This window comes from Anthonomus grandis, chromosome 7 (genome assembly GCF_022605725.1).
Source record: "Anthonomus grandis grandis chromosome 7, icAntGran1.3, whole genome shotgun sequence".
NCBI classification, from domain to species: Eukaryota; Metazoa; Arthropoda; class Insecta; order Coleoptera; family Curculionidae; genus Anthonomus; species Anthonomus grandis.
Genome location: NC_065552.1, coordinates 15,078,253 through 15,103,473, shown reverse-complemented (window position 1 = coordinate 15,103,473; position 25,221 = coordinate 15,078,253). Strand labels below are relative to the sequence as shown.

The 25,221-nt window shown below is 28.4% G+C and overlaps 2 protein-coding genes across 2 annotated transcripts in view; both read left to right on the top strand.

Annotated features, from left to right (window-relative positions):
- The first annotated feature begins 693 nt into the window (after positions 1-693).
- On the top strand, positions 694-23,385 carry LOC126738192 (uncharacterized). Its single transcript, XM_050443406.1, has 3 exons — positions 694-812; positions 1,427-1,692; positions 23,139-23,385. Exons 2-3 carry the CDS (start codon positions 1,427-1,429, stop codon positions 23,191-23,193), a joined length of 321 nt encoding a protein of 106 aa, XP_050299363.1. The 5' UTR covers positions 694-812; the 3' UTR covers positions 23,194-23,385.
- Positions 23,364-25,221, top strand: part of LOC126738161 (ATP-binding cassette sub-family G member 1-like) — a 77,453-nt gene continuing 75,595 nt past the window's right edge. The window contains exon 1 of the mRNA XM_050443354.1: positions 23,364-23,628. Within this exon, the coding sequence (XP_050299311.1) occupies positions 23,370-23,628 (259 nt within the window). The 5' untranslated portion in view covers positions 23,364-23,369. The remainder of the gene's footprint in view (positions 23,629-25,221) is intronic.

The window sequence follows — 25,221 nt, the reverse complement described above, 5'->3', positions numbered from 1 at the left end:
TTGAACTTATAATACGTAAAAACATGAAAATTTAAAAACGAAAGTTTTCTTGTCTGAGCACTACCGGTGCCCATTAAAAAATCGATGAGCAGCGAACGTGTTAATTCAATAGTTTTGCTTAGAGAGGTGCGTTATTTGCTTGACATTTTTAAACTAGAATTTTTTTTTTATTTTATCTTCAGTTAAAAACTAAAGTTTTTGTTAAACTATAGCTTATGAAAAACGAAAATAGGAAAGTGCAACGTGCGAAAATAGCAAGTGAAAGTAAATCATTTATAGTTTACAGCCTGGTAAAGTTTTAAAAAATTTTGATTTCAATTCAGGGCCGTTCCGACCCAGGGGTGCGGGGCACCCGGGCGGCAGGTCAGAGGGGCGGAAGCCGCCCCAAAAAAAAACTAAATAAATATTTTTTTAATAAATATTTTTAAAATTTAATAATTTATCAAAAACTATTATACACATATTATTTTAAAATATTATACATATGTAAATATTATTAATTATTAATTAATGTATTAAAGTTACTAAATAATATTCTAAATATTATTAGTTATATTTCCGATTCAAATTTAATAGGTATACCTAGATATACGCTTCAGTCCGCTTCAGGTCGCAACCAGTTGAAAAAAATATGTCGCGACGAAGATTTTTCAGGAAAATACTTGTCTGTGGTCAAGGCATATAAATGCGTGCAGTGCGTGCACTTGTTTTATTTTAAATTTTAAGCGTGTAGCCTGTAGTCGTGTAAATCGCAACGTTATTAAAAGCTTTTGTTTAATATTGTGGTAAAACAGACAGTAAAAATTAAAAAGGTAAGTATCTCTACACACACGTTGATTGAATTTTTGATTAAATTTTTTTTTGAGCTGTCATATAAAATTTAAATATCGTTTTTATATGTTTTAAATATATAGGATGTTTGGAAAATGGGTAGCCAAACGGAAATGGTGGATGATTGAACCTACTGCCTATTTATAATGCATAATATTTTTTTATTTTTCCTGAAATTTAAGGAGTTTTTTTTTCCTTTTGTTAGATACCTATTACTCCTATTAGAAATCTCCCAATTTTTTTACTCTTGAGATTTTTTAAATTTTTGTTAGCACAATTAATTTTATTTTAAAAAGTAATGTTGACTTATTTAGAGTCAATTAATATAATAACTAAAAAAAATAATTAATTTTGAACTTGAGGAAAAAATTAAAAAATGATATGCGTTATGAATAGCCAGTAGTCGCACTCATCCAGTAATTCCGTTTGTCTACTCACCTTTCAAATATTAGTTATTTGCTTAATAAAAAAGTAGCATTTAATCTTAATATTTATTTTTTTTTATTTGAAACGTTAAAAATATATCTCTTTATTCATTCAGGCAAAATATAGGATAACTTGGATTTATTTTAATTTTGGATTTGTTTTATTATAGATGTTTGATAATCGAAAAAAGCTTTCTGGAGCACAGTACAGAAAACAAAAGCTTGAAAAAGAAGAATTAACTAAAAAGGCTTGCAGTTCACTCCAAGCGTTTTTAATCCCAACAAGATCACATAACAAACCATCAAGTTCCCAAGCCCGAGATCAAAATGTGGTGGAGACTATATGTATAATGGTCAATAGCGGAGAAGAGAAGGAGAACTCATCGAATACCAAAACTATAGTGGAAGGTGATGTTTTGCAGAACAAGGATCTGAAGTAAGCTTTGAAAATATTAATGTCTATAAGGATCCTGGCTATTGACCAAATGTTTTATTGGATAAAATTAAATTAACTCTGATAGAGTTAGGGCCTACGCAACTAACGGAGGCTGATATGACGTTTCCTTTAAATAAAGACAATAGAGGATTCTCATCTATTTATTATTAAAAAAAAAATTGCAATAGAAAAATAATTCCAAGGGTTTGGCTAGTATATTCTAAATCAAAAGATTGTGTGTATTGTTTTCCTTGCAAAATATTTAAAACTTTTTCTGGTGGTAGTGGTTTGGTTGAGGGTTATAACGATTGAAGACATTTAAGTCAACTTATAGAAAGACATGAAAAATCAAAGGGGCATATTTGTAATACAAAATGTTGGCTTGATTTAAAACAATCAATTTCTTCTAAAACGACAACTGATTTACTAAACGAGAAATTAATAAACATGGAAAAAGATAGATGGGTTTATGTTTTGAAAATTATAATTTATGTTGTCAAGTTTTTAGCCGGTCAAAATTTGAGTTTTAGAGGTGAAAATAATAAGATATACGAGCAACAAAACGGAACTTTTTAAAATTAATTGAAACAATTGCCAATTTTAACGAAACAATATGCGATCACATTAACAGGATTAAAAGAACTCCATCAAATATGCCTCATTATTTAGGTGTTCATATTCAAAATGAATTCATTTTTCTTCTGGGAGAGCAAATAAGACATGACATTATATCTATGTTAAATGCTAGTAAATATTTTTCAATTATTTTGGATATGACTCCTGACGTGAGTCATCAAGACCAACTAACTATTGTAATAAGGTTTGTTTTATTAAATGATACATCAAAGCAAATCGAAATTAGAGAGCATTTTTTGGGATTCATTTCAATATCAGATTCGACAGGACAAGGCTTAACTAATGTTTTATTGGATTTTTTGGAAACTCACAACATTTGTTTAGGCGATTTAAGGGGTCAGGGATATGATAATGGAGCGAATAGTCAGGCGAGACGAGGCACCTAAAAATCCAGTTGATCAGTTTAAAATTAATGTTTATTTTGTTATATTAGATACTACATTATTAAAATTGGAAGAAAGATTCGAGCAAATGAAGCAACATGATACGTTGTTTAATTTTCTTAACAACCTACATAGATTTCTCCAAACAGAAAAATCAATTAGGTTCGCAAAATGTGAAGCTCTTGAGAAAATTTTATATGATTTATCAAAGAATTAAAAAGATATTTTAGCTCAAGATTTATCTGATGAAATTGATAATGTGGCACCCTATATTTCCCCTGAAATGAATGCCTTAAATGTTCTTACCTACCTATTTGTAAATAACCTCATTTATGTTTTTCCCAATTTAGTAATTTCCATTAGAATTTTGTTAACATTACCTGTCACAGTAGCTAGTGGAGAAAGAAGCTTTTCTAAAAGAAATTGCAGAAAATATAGATGTGTCTAACATTGTTAAAACATTTGCATTAAAAAAAACCAAGATAAGCAAACTTTGTATAATCATTGGCTATGTTAGCTACCTGCCCCTTTGTGTACACATATACATATTATAAAGTGCATGTTGCGTATGTAAATAATATGTATGTATGTATTTAATTACAACTTATTTGTAAATACATTACATTACAAATAAATTCTAAATAAAATTATGATTTAATATAAAATAAAGTGTTTATGTTTCTAAAATGTTGTTTTTTTTAACGTTAAATTATTTCAAGTTATTTATTTACAAATGTTTATCAAAGGCCGGATTCGGTGGGGTAAAGGAGGGGCGGCAAAATTTTTTTCGCACCCGGGCGGCAGATACCCTAGGAACGGCCCTGTTTCAATTGTTAAGAAATTTGTTATTGATATTTCGAAAACAGTTCAAGATCGGTATAGGGTGTTATGTATGAAATGTGTTTAGAATTTATCATAGAATACAAGAATGCAATAATAAATGGAGTGTTATATTTAAAATAATAAAGTTGACAGCTGCTTAGCCTTCTTGTCTTAACCTATATATTTTTTAAACATCTGAAAACATGTAAAAAAATAAAAGAGAATTGACGTGTCAGAGCGTTTTCTAACCGGGTAATTCGTTTTTCTGTAAAAGGTTTTTTTTAACAGCCTTTTTACAAACTGTATATAAAAAACAACAAAAAATATTTTTTTGCATGATTTCTTAGGAAGTTTGTGGATGGGGGTTGGATTGGGTTGGGTCATATTCGAGAGTCATTTTGAGACACGTTTGCAAAAAAAGTCCTTTTTTACATGAAGCCATTTATGTATATACTTATTTCAAAATTTATTGAAATCACCGTATACACGCCTAATCAATAAAGCTTTTGTATGCAAAAATCAAAGTATTGACTTATAGTAAAAACTCATGTTAAAAAACTACCAAAATGAAAATTTGTAAACAAAGCTCAATGTAAATTTTATCCGTGTAATAATATCACGTAGTGATATATAATTTTGTAGGCAAAATTGCACAATGACAAAGATCCTAATATTAATAATACATAATAGTTTTTATAGCCACCTGTTATAAGGATGATATTATCGTTTTATATTTTTATAATGGAAGAAAGAATTGTCCGTGTAGTATTCTTTTAGATGCAGACCTCATACACTTTTCAAAAAAACAAACCGCTCAACTTTAGTTTAGCTGTAATCAGTTATGTTAGAAATTTTAGTTTATTTAGTATTTGGAAGTCTTCCTTAAACAAAATCTACAAAAAAATTTCTGCGGACATGCATTTTCTATTTTCCCACTTTTGAATAACTGAAATCAGTTATATAAGAAAATGTGGTTTATTTAGTATTTGGAAGTGTCTATTATACAAACAATACCAACATTTTTTTGTGCATCGATCGTTTACAATTTTTCGACTTTAGAATAACTGAAATCAATTACATGAACAGATATTTTTGATTTATTTTTAAAATATAAGTATGCTAAAAACACTTTGCAGAAATGCATAATTTTTTTGATAATAACTGATTTCAGCTAAACGAAAGTTCAGTATGTTGGATTGGGTTGGATTTGAGTGAAAATAAATATTATATAAAATCCAATGCATTTCCGCAATGTTTTTAGCATATTATTATTTAAAAAATATCTAAAAAATAAATCAAAAACATCTATTCATGTAACTAATTTAAGTTATTCTAAAGTCCGGAAAATGGATAGGACGCATTTCCGCAAGAAATATTTTGTCATTCTATAATCATAGGGGCTATTTGAATCTAAAAACCAAATTTTTTCGTTAATAGTAGATTTCAGCTAAACAAAATTTGAACCAAATAAACTTCCGTGCAGGGTAACAACGCAGAATGTAATGAGCGAATTTTATATCAAATTCTCCAGGATTGAGTGGGATTTTACAACTGCATTAGCTGAACGGTTTTATGTTTTTATTAATATGTTACATCAGGCATATATAAAAATTGTTCCGGAAGAAAAGTATAACATAAAATCAAATCAAATTGAATTAGCAAAAATGATAATATATTAGTAGAAATAACCACATATATTTTATTCTTACATAATATTCTAGAAATAATATACCTTCTTCAAAAATAAAATTTGCGAATAACATTCGTAACTTAAACCGCCGTAAATAATATAAATTATTAACTTTTATTTAAAGTCAACGCGGCACATTTCTTATTCTGGTAACCTGTCAAAAAATCTGACAGGAAAATGAATATAACAGAAGGAAACATGTTTGTGTCAAGTTAAAAGCAAGAGTTTTTTAAATTTCTGCTAATGGTCACAATATCTGGTTTAAATAAGAAAATTGTTCAAATACAACGTAATATTGGGAAAGATACTGTTTGCCTCAACCCTTGAGTCCCAAACGTACCATTTTCTTCATACCGTGTTAAACAATATTCTAATTATTTTAAGAATATATCCTTATAGATAATAAAAGTTTGCTAAAAAGCAACTAAACGCTTCATTCTTTCGTTTGTCGGAGGAGACTATATATCTCTGGTAAGCTTCATTGGGTACGGCGACATCACCATCAGGCAGAAATTGAGCCAGTAGGTACCTAAATGTTATGTGAAATAAACTAACTTTATACGACAAAAACAAGTTGAGAAGACTGGCAACAAACCTCTCATATTAGCCATGCGTTTTTCAACTGTAAAAAAAAAAACAAATAAATCGTCAAAATAGAAGCAATAATATTTATATTTTAACCACTTTTAAATATTATTTGTTGAAAGCCATAAATTTACTTTGTGGAGAATAAATTTTTAACACCATATTTTGCCTATTAAAAAAACATTTTATACTATTGTTGGTCGACCAGTCACCAAATTGGCATATAATTATTTTCCTTTATTATAATATTAAGCAAATTCTACTTGGAAGGCAGATATGTTCGTAAACAAAATAACAATAAATACTTCATAAACGTAAATTTTGTTCCGAATTGCACATATTATGTCGACATTCTATTCCCTGACATGAATGTGAATTATCGCCATACGAATCTTGCGACATAAAGTTAAACCGTTACTCGTAGGTAATTACTATTTGAGTTTATCTTAAAATGAAAGAAGACCAAGGTTAAGTTAGAAAATGTTTAACATTGTGCCGATAAAAAAATTGAAACTGCTTAGAGTAGTAAATTCTTAAACAACTAGAATATTTTTAGAATATTATAGTTTCAATTTTGGATTAATGTTGTTAATTTTTTCTAATTTGAAAGATTAGAAAAAATTATAGTTTTCATTTAATTTTCAAATAAAAAATAATAGGTACGAAATATTATTCTGGGATAGTTTTGGAATGCTTAAAGTAGCATAGTCTTAATCGGAATAGGTCCACAGAAAAGCTTGCAGGTTCACTCTGGTTATACAGACTTATCGGAAGCATTTTGAAAAGAACATTTTATTAAAGAAAGAACATAAGTAGAACAAGCAATAATTTTTAATTAAAGGGGTATTAATAATTGTATTTTTCAGGATTCCCATTGGAAATGTCTACATTTTAATTTATTTATTATAGTGGCTTGTGGTTACGTAGACTTTTTTAGCATTTAATGATAATGTAAATATTTTTAATACCACAAGCCAATCGCTGTCTATCTGTTATTCCAAAAGGATTTAAGCCATTTTTGCAATGATATATACTAAATCAAATGGATGTGATAACATAGAGGTACTTTAAAATATTATAAATATTCGTCCAATTAAATTTCAGTATACTATTAATAATACTGCAGTAGATAAAGTAGGTATGCCCGAGAATTTTTAAAAGTTTATTTTTAGTAAATTATTAACTAGTGCATATACGTTCAAGTTATATTTTCCTTTTGGACAATTTCAAAAATTTTATGAAAATAGACTCCATTCTATCGTCGGCAATTACGTTTGCCATAAGTGAAGTATAACACATAGGAAGCAAGCCAAGCTCTTTCAATTTATTATGCAGAAACATCACTGCGTCCATATTATTTTTACATTCAAATAAAATATGGTTCAAATTGTCAATTGACTGGTGTTCACAGTTACATATATATGAGTCATTTATCCTAATTTATGTAAATATTTATTAAAATTACCATGACCCACTAGAAATCTGAAGAAAGATGTTGTCAAATATCTTCAAAAGTTACATTTGGAAACCATACTATAACTGCTAAGGGACGCTTTTATTGAAGTGTATGTATTTGAAGTATTTTCTAAATATGCAAGATATTTTCTTTTCCAAGTTTCTGAAGACCTCTTTCGGATAATTGGAACTATATCATTAAGTGTACTTTGGAAAGAATCCTATCTGTCTTAATTGCTTCCTTGGCCTCTTTATCTGCCACTTCATTTCATAGCAATCCTGTGTGTCCTTTTAACCAAATGAATGCTACCTTAGTATTATGTTTATCAAGATTACTGATAGCCTCTCGAATCTTAAAAATAACTGGGTGTTTAAAATTATGTCCATTTTTTAGTGATTGGAAAACTGATCTTGAATTCGAAAGTATTAGAAAGTTTAAAATTATATTAGCATCACTAATTAATTCCAGGGCCTTTAATATTGCTAATGCCTCTGCAGTAAAAATAGAAGCATAATCCTCACACTTGTATTTTCTTTTAATATTAATTTTTGGAATAATAAAGGCACAACCTGTACCATCAGCAGTTTTTGATCCATCTGTGTATATTTCTAAGTAATTTTGAAATTTACTCAAAGTATCCTTAAGAATAGTTTGATTAGCCTTATGACAGTTCAAAAATATTAGAGAAATATTATTGTGAGGTCAAAAGAATTAACTCCAAAAGCCAATTCGTACATCCATAGTATATTTGTTTCATCATGAATTGATGGAGGTATTTTGTTTCAATATAAGCTTCAGCCAATGGAGGACTGTTTTTGTTCAACCAATATTTATTAGTTAAATTAGACATACCCAGTTTGTGGATTTTAGCTATTAGTGGGTTATTCCGATATTGCACATTTTTTCTTATCTCTAATGGAAGCTCATTAGTCTCTGCCAGTAATGCTTCAATCGGCGTGGATCTTAAGGCGCCTGTGACCAATCTCAAAGCTCTATATTGTATACGATCAACCTTTAGTAGTCTCGTTTTAGTAGCAGAACCATGAAAAATTGAGCCGTTATCCAGCAAAAACATCAAATCAGTCTTTGTAATAAAACCATGGACATAACTTGAGTTTTTTATTCTTTATAACCTATTAATAGAAGTCTCAAAAAATTCATCCATTATCCCAAAGATGCTGGTCATACACTTTAATAAAAGGTAAAAACACGAAATCTACAGCATCACAAATAATATAATTATTTGTGATGACACATTTAATAAAATTACAAGGGTTACATGTTTCGCTCGACTAGAGCATCATCAGACCATAGCATACACAACACACCTGACATATCAGTCACTGATATCTGTTTAAGTATTTATTAACTGATATAAGTTTTTATTAATAAACCTTTTATATCTATGATCCCCTATTCTACGTTTATGATGAAGGTTCTACCTTGATATGATGTTATAACAATATCGGTATTTACTTGTAAAAAGATCGGCTTTAATCGTCTATTTTCCATAATGCGGTAATGGCAAATGGCAAAACTTTTACCATCGTAGCAGGTCACAAAAACACTCAGATGAGACCATTTTACTTTTTCAATCAAAAATCAAAGAAAAATCCTAGAATTTTATAAATGCCGAATTTAAACAGAAGGCCGTTTGACAAAATCACATTTCGCAAGATGATATCAGGTATTCCTTGCGGTTTTGCCATTCCAAATTTTTTTGGAAGCGGTTTTAGGAATAGGAATGTTGGTAATTTTTTTTTGCTTTGAAGATGTTATTCTTGAGCTTAGAATAAGATATATCTATTTCTACCTTTTACTTTTAATCCAAAATCTTACACCAATAAGTTAAAGTAACATTATTATATGTGTTAACATATAGGTAGAAATTTGTGTCAACTTGACAACAGAGAATTCTTGCCCTTGAGCACATGTTGAACTGAAACAAAGTTGCTGTTTATTAATTTTAGTCTTCCAATGTCCTAAGGGTTATATACAGTTATGGTCATATAAATAGCACACTTTTCTAAATTGCGATAAAAAATATTAAATACCATTTTCTATTTTTTTTATAATATATTTAGCTTAGATGTTCTACAAAGAGTTGTATTTAATTAAAATTAAAAGAGTATTTTAAATATATAAGAAACATAACAAAAAAACTAAAGAAATGCTGGCCATTTAAATAGCACACTTAAAAAATATTTACTTTCACCAAAACCAATTTAATATTTTGTTGGGTATCCTTTATTTTTTATAACTTCACTTAATCGCTTGGGTATTGACTCCACCAATTTTGCACACACGCTTGCTGAAATACTGTTCCAAGCCTCTTGGAAGTTTTGCCATAGTTCATCCAGATTTGAGGGATTTAATACCTTAATTTTGGTTTTAACGTTATCCTACAAATTTTCCAGAGGGTTCAGGTCTGGGCTTTGTGGCGGCAATTCCAAAACATCTACCACATTTTTAGTAAACCATGGTTTTATTGATTTTGCAGAATGTTTTGGATCATTATCGTGCATGAACTTACATGTAATTGGCATAAAATGCTCCATGTATAGTTCCATAACATTCTGCAAAATCTCCCTATACTTGTATTGGTCCATTATTCCCTCTATACGATGAATAGGTCCAACACCATACCATGACATTGCTCCCCATATCATAATTGATCCTCCTCCATGCTTAACAGTTTTAATTGTGTACCTAGGGTTTAAGGCACGATTGGGAGGACGTCTAACATAGCATTTTCCATCATTTCCAAATCTATTAATCTTGGTTTCATCGCTCCATAATATGGTTTTCCAAAAATTAATGTCCTTATTTATATGTTGTTTAGCAAATGCCAATCTTTTTTTAATATTTCTTTTTGAAACAAGTGGTTTTTTCCTAGCTACACAACCTTTGAGATCTTTTTCACATAATCTTCTTCTTATTGTTCTTGCAGAAATATTGACGCCATATTGGTCTGCTATTTCACGTTTTATTTGGGCGGAACTTAAAAATGGATTACCCTTGCTTATTCTAATAATAATTTTATCCATGTTATACGTGGTTTTTCGAGGCCTTGTTAATCTTTTCTTGTTCATTGTGCTTTGAGTGGTCTCATAGAGAGCCAGAGCATTATAAATCATTTTCCTAAAGCAATTTAAATCTTTTGCTATAGCAGAAATAGAAAAGCCTTGATTTTTCTTTTCTATAATAAGAGCTCTCCTCTCTGGTCCACAATGTTTCTTTCTACCCACTAAAAACAAAACTACTCTTGACAATATTCAAAAATTTAAAAGTTAAAATAATACTTACTAATTAACACTCGATATATTTAATAAGAATGAAAGGTGTGCTATTTATGCGTCCAGCCTTAAAACGTTAATATTGGAATGAAATTCTGTATGTGCATATATTTTTAAAATAAACATAAAGTCTTGCATATTAGGAGGAGATTAACTGCTTAAATATTTTCTTATCAGTCAGGAATTTGTTTTTTGTAAGTAATATATGAAAAGGCTAAGTGTGCTATTTATGTGACCACAACTGTATATATATATAATCCTTAGAAAAAGGAATATTCCTCTTACATCCCCCTTTGTTTAAAGGTTCTAAATAATATTGTAAAATAAAAATTTCATAAAAATATTTTTATATTTGTGCTATTCAGATAATATAAATAAACGATCAAAAATAAATGGAGGCACCTTAAAAAAATCTTAATCTTTAAAAAATACGTCAATTGGTATTATTATCTGCGTTTTTACACTAAAAACTTTTTATGTAGGATGTGGCATATATCGGTAGCCAATATCAACTTTATATTAAATGACACACCTTGTATATTAATATATCCAACTATCCATCTGTTTGTTTTTAACATATTTTGGCAGCCGTTTTTGACACATCACATTATAAAACTCAACCTGTATCTATTTTTAAATATTATTTTTTTGTAATTGTAAAATTGTATGGTTGCGTGTAAAAATTATTATTGGAGTTTGTCAAAGTAGATTTTGCTAATAAAGATGACACCATCAACGCTTTTTTATACCAAATAAGATACATTACCCTATCTTGAATTAATTACGAAACAGCCTGTTTACTGGGTGGCCTCATAAAACACGTGTAATGGGTGTAAGCGTTTATGGTTGTTTTTTCATCACTACCTATTTTATATACTATTGTAATGGAAAAACAAAAAACCGTAATTTTATTATAGCTTAGCCGTGGGATATATGGTTTGCCGCTTTTTGAATGTCTAATTATGAATTCTTAGCAATGTCACCCAAAATAAAAAAATAATCAAGTAGTTTCTAGCTCGTCCTACGCCACTACTCTGTAGCAATTACTGGAAATGATAGGTTTTTATGCTGTTTTGAATAATGGATTTTTTATTTAAAAAATGTGATTTTAATTTTAAATAAGCATTTTTTTATAATGCAAATTTCAGTCACTTTCAATATAATGTGGGTATTTTAAACATTAAATGCTCTAAACAAACCCATATTTAATATACTTTTAGATAACCATTAGAACTCACGTAATTTCCGATCATTACTCCAATGATTCTGACTAATACAGATATTATATGAGTAATAAAGATCATTACTATAAGTAAAATGAATATTTAGTCGTTTAATATTCCTTTACGTTAAAATATCACTCATTACAGAATTGGGAAAAACTGAACTTGCAATATATAATATATAGTTTTACTTTAAAAAAGTATAGGTATATTATGCCAGTGATCCGAAAAACGTAATTATTTATACTGTAACATTTGAAGGTTTACTTCATACTTAATTCTTACATCCTTTGAAGACCGACTTTGACGACTTTCCAAGCTACTTTTTTCCATGCGATCTTTCATCTACTCTATTTGAACTTTTTCTTATTGCATCAGCGCAAATGAATTGATAACTGCAGAACATTTTGTTTAATGGAACATGTCCCCTATGTTACATAAAACAAAATGTTCAGGAAACGAAAAATAAAACTGAATAGCTTTAATTTTAGTAGTCATTATTATTTTAAATTACTGATGAACGGTACTTCACGGTGAATTTAATGAAATGTTATCACCTTATTTTAATTTGCATCTTTATAAATTTAGAAAATGTAATTTTTGACTTATGGATTTGTCCTGTTCCTGCAGTAAAATAAAACGTCAGTCGTGAAATGTCTGACATTTCTATATTTGAGTTGTTTTAAGTTACACTTAGGTGTTAAACATCTATATTAATGCATACCAATACTTATTCTAAATTAGAATCCTTTTCGCTTGTTGGCCAAGATAAGATTTGTTGCCAAAATTTCGAAAATCCGATATTCTGAAGAAATAAATTTCATTGTATTTAATATGTCGGTCTTTTTCAGTTTATTAACAGGCAGTTTCTTATTGTAACCTTAGAACATTGAAAGGCTAGAATTAGTAAATAACAACTTTGTTTGAGTTTAACATGTGCACAGGGGCAAGGGGGGTGTTTTGTTTACAAACATATTCTTCGATTTTCAAGTTAATACGCATTTTCAAAAGAGGAAATTTTCAGATAAAAAATTAAATATATGTATATATATTTAATTTTTTATATGTATATCAACATATATAATAATATTAATTTAACTTATTGATGTTAGATTTTGGATTAAAAATAAAAACTAGAAAAAAAATTATTAACATTCTTATACCTAAAATCGCTTCTAAAAAATTTGAAATGACAACACCGCAGGCAAAAGCTGAAGAAAAGACAAGCGGCTTTGTGTTTACATTCGACATTTGTGAAGTTCTATGTTTTTTTTTTAATTTTTGGTTGAAAAGGGAAAACGGTTGAGTCATTTCAGTGTTTTTGTGAACTGTTACAATAGTAAAAACTTATGCCGTTGGTGCTACACCATGGGAAAAAGGCGATTTAAGCCGACTTTTCACAAGTAAATACCGATACTGTCGTAACATCATATCAAGGGACAACCGTCGTCTTAAGCGTAGAATGATAAAAACTTATTAAGAAATCTATAAGAATTATAAAATATTTAATTTCCATAAAAATGCTTTTTACTTGATTAGTACGTTAAAAAAGCGCATAAAGGGTTCATAAACGGTAATATTGTTTATAATTTAAAGCATAATCGATTAATACTAAACATTTATCATGTAAACGACGTCATGCCGACGTCACTGGTAAAGATTACTTGTGCCGGTGAAATCAGCAATGCGATCGAGCGGCGTTGCAATGTTGTTGCTTTTTTCTCTAATATAGGGACGTTATCTACATTCAACTTTGAATGTTGACTGCTCTATAGAGCATTTTATCATATTTTATAAAAAAATGCTTCATATTTTATAAAACAGGAATAGTATTGTTTTGAGCCTGTCAAAACCTTCGAACAACTGTGTTATTTTTATTTTAACCACTACAGTTGTCACAACATACGTGAAGGTTTGTATACTCTTGGAAGTCTTCTTAATCAAAATAATGCTTTTAAGGAAGGAGCATACGTCATTTGCACCTTTTCCTACTTCTCCTAAGTAATAAGTGTGTCACTTTTGATTTTAGAATTAAGCTGCTCGCAGATACTACAGGTGTCTGTTGCTGGTCGTCCAAATTTCAGTTCTTAATTCTCTTTATAAAATATGACCAAAAAAACTTATAAGAAACTTTATTATCTCGATGTTTCTCTCTAAACATTTTGTACAATATTTTTAAGGATAACTTACAATTAGGGGTTTCAATCCCGGGAATCGGGATTTCGGATCCCGAAAATTTTCTTTACATTAAGGAAGTTCAAAATCTTTATAAAAATGCCATGTAAATGTTGCCGCTTACGTCACGCAACGTCCCACAGTCAGACAGGGTCGAGACGGTTCCGATGTGGTACTTACACTTAGTGTTGCTTTAATTCGTGCCGCAGGCTGAACCATTCGCCAGGGATTTAGAAAATTCTTTAAAAACTAGAATAGAAGAACGACGAACTTTAATGTCCGGAGTAATGAACTATCTACAGAACCCAAACAAAAAAAGATATAAAAATTGCTTTTTCAAACCTCCAGATTATAATATCATAGCAGCTCAGTTTATTACAAAGATGACGAAGAATTTGGAAAAAAACATACCATCTACCATAAATATTGATAGCGATAACGATGACGACAGCAAAAAAGAAGATAATGTGCCACTATCAAATTTTGTTAACACAGATCCAAATACAAAAAAATCTTTAAAAGAGGCACTAGAAGAGTCGATCCTCCAATCGAAAATATCTCCGCTTAAAAAAGGAAGCGCAAATACTTACTACATAGACATACTACAAGACACGGTAAAGCAGGAAATGTACCTATTTGAAAGTGGAGGGCTTCGTGGGCTACATTTGCAAGCATGCTATGAAAGCATGTTGAGTATTCCACCAACAAGCATTGAAGCAGAAAGATCCTTTTCATCAGCAGGAGCTTTTACGACTAAGCTAAGGTCTACATTGGCTGATTCTACTTTAGATGCCTTGGTGGTGCTACGATCATATTTTGAAAGTAATAAAGGACATTAGACTAATTTTATTAATAAGAATAAGTCTTAAAAAACAGTAGGTTATAATTTTTTGTTTTGTTAATTTGTGATAAGATGTGTGTTTTTTTTTAGTTATAAGTTGAATAATTTAATTTTGTTTTTGTTTTGAATTTATATTTTTTTGTTCATGTTTTTTTAGACGTCAGATAAAAATTAGTTTTAGGTTGTGTTACGATCATATTATATTAATTAATGAATTTTTATTTTGTTAATTTTTGCTATGATAAGTCATTTATAAGATGTTATTTTTAAAGAAAGTTTATTAAAACTTTTGGAAATCATTTATATTTGTTTTGAGTTTCGTACTTTAAATAAAAAATCTTTTTCATGTTTTGCATTTAAATTTTTATTTTTTGTCATCAAATCTGGCCCCAAACCTAATTTGGTTAGCAAATTCATTCATATTTTGAATTTTCGAAAAATAAAGTATGGTTCGGGATTTTTTTCGGGATAATCCCGGGATCCCAAAAATTTTGGGTCCAATCCCGAATCCCGGGATTGAATCCCGATTCCGAAAATTGAAACCCCTACTTACAATCCAAATAACGAATTTTTTCACAGGGTAGGATTCAATATGTTTCCGAATATTTGCAATAACGTTTCCTTTCATTGCATTTGGGCTTATTTGTACCTCGCATTTCTTTTGGTGTTTGATTACTTTTCAAAAGATTTACTATTCATTCGCAATGCTTTTTAGAGATATCATAAACTACTAAAAACGCTCTTTTGCAAGTGTGTGCTAGTTCGGACCCATTTAGAATAAAATAATTAGCATTGAGTGACTTTGGCTTGCTAGTATCAGTCATTACATCATTACACAAATGAGAATTAGTTTAATTGTATATCAAGTGAGAGTATGAGGTGTGTATGTCCATTTTATACAGCAAATGAAGTATCTTCATTTTTAGAATAGCGATATAGGTCAATCTCAAATTTGCTAGAAAATGGAGATATCCTCTTTCCGCAGTTATAGATTCTTTATAATTTTTTTTTATTTGAATGTTCAAGTTCATTTAAACAAATATCTAGTAATATAATAATAATTAATTTATTACTTAAGAACTTTTCTCGTAGCAGCTGCACATTGCACTTGTAGGGTGAGTATTAGTAAACTTTATTATAATAAAATAAGTTATGGTGCTGAATGAGATCTTAAATGTGTCTAAGTTTGTAAGCTAAATAAATCTGATTTTATAGATAGATATTAATTATGATATTCAAACGTCCCAAATCAGCTTTATACTACAACCACCTAAAAGGGGATGGGAAATCCTAAAATCTTAACTTCTGATTTCCTTTACAAAGACACTTAGTATGATATAGTTTAAAGCAGTACGTTTTAAGATTTGTGCATTTAAACTTTAAGGTTTTTAAGGTAATTTAAAATAATTACTTTATTACATATTATTACGGATTACTTTAAGGAAAAAATTGCCGGGTTACGTAGTAGTACAAACAGGCTTCATCTTAATAAGTTATGCATTTATTTTAGACCTTCCAATTATCTCTAATATTTTTATTTTTTTTAAATGTAGTACGCTGTTATCATTGTAGATGATTTACAGGACAAACCCTTATTCTTTTTAATATCTGTTATTTAAAATTAAGGATGATTGATGATACCACGGCAGAAAGAGTTGAAATATTTTTTATATTAATCAATGTGCTTATAGAATGTCGGAATTATTTAAAGAGCAACATAAAAATATTAAGATTCAACAAATATGTTCTGGAATTCGTTTCTAAATGTCGAGAAACTGGATTAGTGGAAACTCGCACACGCAATATTGAGAGTCCCTTAAGGAATAAACGTGGGTAGGTATATGTAGGTATAGGAAATAGTTATGCTACGGCATGTTAGTGGAGATCCTTTGTTAAGTATTTGTAAATTGGAAACTAATAGTCATCGAAGTATTCAAAAAACACCAAATGCTTTCATAACTTCCATCTGTAAAAAATACATGTTAGCCAATATACTGGCTAAGCCAATTAAGCAAGTACCCAACACGTGTATATGTATAATATTTTAGACATATACGCGTTAAAGGCTATTTTTAATTAAAATTTACGCATAATTAAAACTGTGAAGTTGACATTACATATTTAAGTAGGCACTTTAAATCCAGAATACACCGCGGTCATTTTTTTACGACTATAATACTCATAAGAACTGATTACAACAAAATAAATCATTTTTATTATAAACAATCTAAAGATGGTCTACGTGATTTAATTTTTTTTTATGTTAAAGATAAAGCTTATGACGCAAGACTTTACAATTAACATTCAATGCACTCTTGTAATAAATTTCTCAGACAATTAACGTCAGGAGTTATGGTGAAAATTAGTGCGAGCAAGACTTGAATTTCTGAATATCATGTCCTGCGTACAGTCTTTTACGTCAATTTAAAATATTGTGACCTATATGTAAAGCCGGTTTTATTGATAGAATTATATACGAACCGGATTAGGAACTGTAAGATATCTCCCTTATACGAGTGAAAACCATTAGTATAGTTCATGCTGTTCTTCCCAGTCATATATATTCTTCCTAATAAATTAAATATAGTTTATGGCTACTCTAAAAATTAGGAGTCCATCTAAAGTTGGTATGGATCTTGTTTGTATCTTGCAGCTCTATAAATAAGTTAGTTTTACTCACGATAATGATAAAGTAAATTGAGATAGTAGTTTTATAGTTCTATCAATAAGTTTATTTCCTAATTTTAATAGTTGTCTTAAATCTTGTAACAATATATTTATTTAGATTTTTGATATCCCACTTCTTATTTAAGGTTTAAAGGATGCTTATTGAGTTTTTTTTATAAAAACTACACTTTCTTAAGTCTTTGTTCGGGCTAAAATTGGTCAAAAGCTATTCATTGCACAATATCAACCCGTCCCTATGAATATCTTTTCTATGTGCCTTTTCAGTTTAAATAAACATTTTCAATAATTATAAATGGTATAATTTAAGTTTAAAACACTTTCGGTTATTTCTACAATTATTATTTTTAATTTGGTCAAAATTGGTTATCACAAAAAATCTATTAAATCAACTAAAAGTAGTCCTATGGTTGGAACTTTTGGTGTAGAGACTTAAATCGCTCTTCCGTTTTTAAACATTCCTTTCATAAGGGGACTTAACGTAATACAATGTGTTTCGCTAACAAAGTTATCATCTTCGAGATAAGATTTAAACTCTGTAGTTTTAGAATATTGAGTCCGCTTATGAGTGGTCAGAAAAAGAAGACTGATTTAAGTCTGTATGTATTTGCTTCTGTAAAAGTATTTTATTTCGTTTTTTCTTTATTCAAAGGACTTCTTTCCAGGATGTGCTTACAATGATCCAGTTTTTTTTTAAGTTTCGTATCTGGCGAACTTAACCATATACTTATGATATCATCAATTCAAGGTATTACATTATTTCAACTTATTAACTTATACTAATACGACTGCAAAATTTTTGTAGTCGTGGGACGGACCCATAATCACAGGGAAACTTTTACAAAACGACAAAATCATAAAATATTATACTTATTGATACAATAAATAAAACAGACATTATCATTGGCATATCCCTTGCTCAGTTTTTTTGTTTAACTTGTAAATAATTAAATGACAGTCATGCAAGTTAGGTAAAAGTTTTGACGTTGTGAGTAAAACGAATATGTTCCTGACATAAAAGTGTATTCCTAAGTAAACGTGTTCCAGAATTAGTTACAAGTTCCAAGTTCTAGCTATTGAAGTCAAAAGGATATGGAGCCCTTTGGTTTAACCAGTTACGAAACTAGTATTTCACGTCGGTTTACCATTGTAATAATTGACAGTGTCAGTTGTAGTTTAAGTAGATTAACTTGCAACAACATTTTTAGCTAATGATTATAATCGCTTTGTTATTTTAAATATTCCCACAAGTATTTTCTTAATTTTTTTTTTTATAGAATTACAGACGAATAATATAAATATTGAAATATTCATAATTTATTAATTTTTTCTAGACCAACTTCCGTAATTAATAAATAAATTATGAAGAGAAAAATTAAAATAATTTGAATAATGCAAATTTATCTTATACAAAGACTTTTAATAAATAAGTTGCAGAGTCAACTATCTTTTTTTTGTCTTTTAGAGCAATTAGTTTATTAAGTAACTTAATGCCATAAGATTGTTTGAACACTTTTGAGGTTGCATGTAAGTATTATAAAAATATATTTAGGAATAACAGATCAAATTAGGAATATAATGACTAGCTATAATTTTGGCTAAATTATAATAATTTTTATTTTTAATATCAACCTCCTCCAGGGTCGAGGAGGTTGATAATAAAAATCGTATTTAACGTAATAACAGTTGTATAGCGTACTATTAATTTATTTAATTATTTTATTAATATTTAAATTACGCATAATTTAAACGTCTAACGCTCTAAAAAAACGAAATAAAAAATAATAAAGACACCATGTTAATAAATGGTGATCATTATTCTCAATAAATTTTTTGCGTATTTAAAAAGAAACTTTTAATATTTTTTTAGTACATTTTTTATTGAACTAATGTAATCTATTTGTTTGTTGTATCATCAAATACGGCCAGCACTTTCTCGCAATATCTTACTTTAAAAGCTAATCATTAAAGATCGAAAAGTAATATTTTTATATCCATAAGAATCTATTTTTTTATATAAAATTTTTATATATATTTTTTTATTATAAAATTTCTTTATTTAGTTTCAACCGAAAATATAATTTTGTATAAAATGTAATTCAGTTACTTTAGTAATTAATAAATAAAGCATCCCATCGGGACTAAATGTATTTCATATGAGCATGAAAAGATCCGTCAGGCTTCTGATAATGAACAAGGATACGTGTTTGTATTAAGAGTACCACGACAAATTTTAATCATTTAAATGTATTTTTCTTTGTCTCTGAAACTCTTGGAAAAATATAATAATATTCTAAGATGTAATCCTTTACAAACAAATTACTTTTTACTTGACAATCAGTTATCAGATTGTATATAAATATTTGTGTAACGATGCTTTTAAATATTACGGATAACATTATAAAGTCGGAAATTGCTTTTAAATTATTCGATGAAATTCGACTTGATTTACCTCGTACTAGTATTTGCTATTTTATATTACACAGTATTTTCAGATGATTCTTAATTAAGATTTTTATAAAAAAATTATAGGTATCGAACGCGGTATATTAAAACCTAGGCAACTAGGTATGGTCATTGATCTAGACAAAATGTTAGTTGCCGTGTGCCGCAAGATTTAACGTAGGAGCTTTATTTATTTATAATTAATGCAAAATTGTAAGAACCAAAATTACAATAAGTGTAAGAAAAATGCGACACATTTTTCAGCTAACTACAAGTGCGTTACTTATTTGTCACTAATAAGTAATTTAAGAATTTTTGTTTACTACATTATTTTGATCTTAAATAATATTATAATAAAACCATACTCAACAAATAAAATAAGATATAGAACAGTTAGCCTAAACTTGATTCAAACATAATATATGTTCAAGACTACATAAACCATCTCGTAATCAAGAAAATTTTTTAAAAAAAAATTTAGAATTCATTTAGTCATTAAGTATTAGGAGCTGTAATCTTTAAATCGTTATAAAGGCTATAGGATGTTCCACCCAGAAAAGCTATTCTTAACTTTTTCGTTAAAACATTGTTTATTTATTATTCCATTCCTACTGGTAGTTGAAGTTTGTGAGCTTATAAATAATTAAAAAAAAGGTTTTTATAGTTTATCAGAGAACTTATTCTTATCATTATGATTTATGATGGAGATGCGCACAAAGAATTTCAACATTGTTTAACCAAATATATTCATAATAATTTAAATTATAAATATGTCTTGGAACTCTTGCTTAAGAACTTTTCCCAACAAATAAAAGGGTTTTATTGGATAAAGTCTTAGGTTTCCTTAAAGTTAAAGTTTTAGAATTCCTTTGGTTTATCACGTTATCTCACGACATAATAAAAAAAGCATGAAAGTACGTAAATGTGATCCATATATTTTTAATGATAGGATTTAGTTTTTTTATTTAATTAGCCTTTCAAGCGTATGTTTTATAAGTAAATACCAAAATATTTTGCATAAAATTTGACGATATTTTTAATATGCATTTTTATAAGGAAAATTGTTGCTATGACAGCAATAAAATAAGACAGCAACAAAAAAAATAAACGCTGCTATCCCTGGAAATACTGTTATGATGCGGGTGGTAATAGCCTTTTAATTATCACTTCTAGATTTCTTTATACGGGGATGTAAAATCATAAAGCTATTAATCAAACTAAAGATTTGAGAAGAAGAAAAAAAGACGTAAGTAACATAGAAAAGTTTTTTGGTATGTCAAAGAGGAATCAGAGAGCAAGCTTGACCATTGCTTAAAAAATAATGGCTATTCGAAAATTTAATAAAATAAGTAAATTTTCATTATGGTATTTTTGAAAACAAAGTTTCTTTTCCATTTAGAGTAAACTCTCGTTTCGGAAAGGATCGTGCAACCTCCTCTATAATATAGAATTTTAATTAACAACCGTCCCACAACGTGTTCTTGTTAGTTAAAAGATTTTTAATCTATACCATATTAAAAATAGAAAATAGACAAAATCCTACAAAATGCTAAAAACTAATGCTATGGCAATCAGGCAAGACTAACGATTTATTTAAAAATTGTCTTTTCTTTACATGTTCGTGAAAGCCATTTAACTTTGATGATTATTGTTAATAAAAAATGTTTATTTGAGTCAAATACAACCTTTAGCATATATCATTTTGCCTAAAGTTTTTTTTATAGTAGCTAAATATTTTCCTTCCGGTATTCTGATTTCTCTTCAAGGCCAAAATTCATATATTCGAGACAATTTTCTTATTTTATTGGCTTTTTTTAGCTGTACATTTTGTAGCCTTGAAAATGTTGTTACATATACAGGGTGTTTTTTTAAGAATGCAACAAAAGCCGGGGACGTGATCCATGGAAAAAATTATGCAAAAAGTTTCTTTAAACATATGTCTTAAACGTCTTAGATTTTACACTACAGGGTGGTCAAGTTGAAAGAAAAAACCTAACTTTTTGGATATCCATGTAGATATTTCTCTGAAAATTGGTACGCAGTTTCTAAGCATCTAAAGCGTTTTTTCCATACACAATTTAAATTTTTAGATTTGCCATTGGCTTTTATGCGGGCTTTAAAATAAATAATTTTTTTTAAAGGAAAAGGGTACGCAACTGGTTTTTCTAGTAATAAAAAAATATTGGTGAATTCTTTATTTCTTTTAGAGCATGTCCGGTTGATGACGGTTTTCACATAAAAAAATAAATGCCATTATTGTGGACAGCCATAGCAGCTAAATCTAATTATTTTAAATAAGTATTAATTTTTAACTTTATTTGCAACTTTTTTTTTAGTTTTTCCGACAGTAAAACAATCAAATACATGACTCAAATATATGTATACTTGAACACATGTATTAAAGTTATCGAAAAAAGTAAGTTTTTTTTCAGCTTTACCATCTTGTAGTGTTAAATCTAAAATGTTGAGGCCATATCTTTATCATAGCCATATAATATCATTCATCTATTATTAAAGAAATTTTTTTGCTTGATTAAATTAAGGATAATAGTTAATGCGAAAATTAGGATTAGGATTAAATTTCTTTGAAAAAAAATGAATTTTATTATTTATACTATTAGTATAGATTTTTTGATTGGAAGTCAAATATAATAACCAAGGAAGACGCCTCTGAATTTTGTCGCAATATTAAGAAAACACCTTGTATACATCCAACTTAACCCGAAATGAAAGATTTCGTTGTAACTATTTATAATAAAACATTATTTGTTTTGTGCTGATATTTTAAAAAGTAATCCGTTTAAATAAAAGTATCGATATCGGCACCCCTATATTACACTAAATAAAATACAAAAAAACATTTAAATAGAAATAGCTTTCAAATATTCTATCACGCAGAATGTTATTTTTATAGTTATTATCTATTATATATAAATTGATATTATTTAGACATTTTCTTATTAAAATTTTATTAAAATTTAAATATTACAAAACGTGCTCTATAATTCTGTAAAAATATTAATTTAATATCCTAGTTTTACTTTCTAATATTGCTGTTGGCAGAAACATTATCAGAAATAATGACCATGTCATAGAGAATTTGTTATTTTCGTTATGCACCAATACTTTAATAGATTTAACTTTTAATACTACTTTTATAAAGCGCATTATATCAATAAAATTAAAATAAAACTTTTTTACTTTTTCAGGCAGTACGCACCAAACAACAAGAGCAGTGGACCCCTTAAGTCCTATAACTTATAAATAAAATAGTGAATGAACACGCCGTTGTAGTCGCACCGATACATCAGACCTGAAAACCGCTGAAAATACTCGCGTTGCATCTGAGGAGAAAGCGCTTCTAAATTTACGTTTTTTTTGTTTTCACGTCAAATATTACGGTAGTAATGAACCAGTATTAGTTTTTTTTTAATTCAAAAATGCCTGACACGTCTTCTCTAAAGTGCTGCCAGGGTAACGATTCGGTTACTTCGATATCGAACGATGAAAATGATGCGATTTGTAACGCGAAAAACCAGTATACCCTAGTACCCTCTAAAGATATTCTGTTGAACAATAATGTGCATAATGACAACGAGCGATGCCAGTATACATTTCCGAAACGCCAGAGGGTAGATTTGGAGTTTAAGGATGTGACTTTTAGTAGCAGCAGTTGGTCTATGACTAAATTTAAAAGGGGTAAGTTTTTATAATGATTTATCGAAATATTCAGTTGGATACCTACTGAAGAAAATACACCTTTGTAACTTTGTTAAAATTCAAGTTTTATCTTACAAAATTTACCATTAAAAAAACATTATCAGATTGATATGGAAATGTGAATAAAAAAGATTTATTAATATTTGTTAAATTTCTTTTTTTTTTCAGAAAAATAAGAAATTATTAATTAAGAATAATTCGAACATTAAATTTTCTTTTATTTAATACATTGGAGCTATTGGTATCCAATATATTGCTACATACTTGCAAATACTGAAACAACTACAATTAGAAGGGGATATTATGTTATTGTATTGCATGGATATTATAAATGCTGATTGTAATATAATTTGCGATGAAGGTTATCTGAAAAGAATATTGGTTGATAAAGTAAAACACGAATTCTTCACGCCATTATCATAAGATTCTCCTAGCATACGACGTATTTATATTAAGTGATAAATAAGAAAATACAAGTTAAACGAAACACGAGGAAATTTTAAGTTTACTAGTTTGGAATAAATAATCAATAAGTAAGCATTCTTTATTGTAAATTGTAAAGATGCGTTTTAAAACTTTACCCTATAATCAAAAAAAATATTTAAAAACATATAAAATGAAGCAAAAAAAATGCCCTAATAAAATTCAATATTTGGGAAGAAATAATTAATAGTTAAATAAACATATCCATTTTCATTGAGAAATTTAAAAGAAATTGTTTTAAAAATCATCATCATTAATTTTCATCCGCGTATTAACCATAGAAACATTACTTAAGCTTGGTATCCAAATAATTTAATAATGCTAAAATTACTTAAACCATACTCTTTCACGTTATTATTTTTTATACTAATAAACTTAGATAAACCAATTATGTAGAGCATAATTTTTCGTATTGTGTATAAATCTTATATAATTTTTAATTGGTCGATACCTTGTATATGTAGGTATACAATACAATACCTATCACAAATCAACAACAAATTTAAACAAAACCATAAAATATCAAAAGATAAAAAATAATTCTTTTAATAAACTATAATAAGTATATAATTTTTTTTTATTGTTTGAGATTTATAATAATATGTAAAAGTTACATGAACCCTACCTTTATGTTTAAAAGAGTTAATATAGCAAATGAACAGAGATTCTTTCCTTTGAGAGTACAGTACAGCAATGACAGTATCTTTTCAGGAAACTCGAACCCTGATATATTCAATGTTGCAAAATATTTTCATACAACATATGTTGTTTAATTTATGTATTAATTTGAAAAATCTACCAAATAAAAAAACATATATTATACAGCGAACGGCAAAAATATGGAACAAATTCAATAAAAAATATATAAAAACGCTCGATTAATATTTTTAGCTGAGCATTTTTTTCAACAAAAATTTTGTATACAGGGTGTCTCATGTATCCGTGGTCAATACCACATTTTTTATCTTAAATGCAACACCCTGTATGTGATTACATTTTTGAATTCTACACAAAATTATAATCATTTTCATGTATGATATGCCATACTTTTATTCAACTGCTTCTAAGATATGCGACTTTGAAAATTGC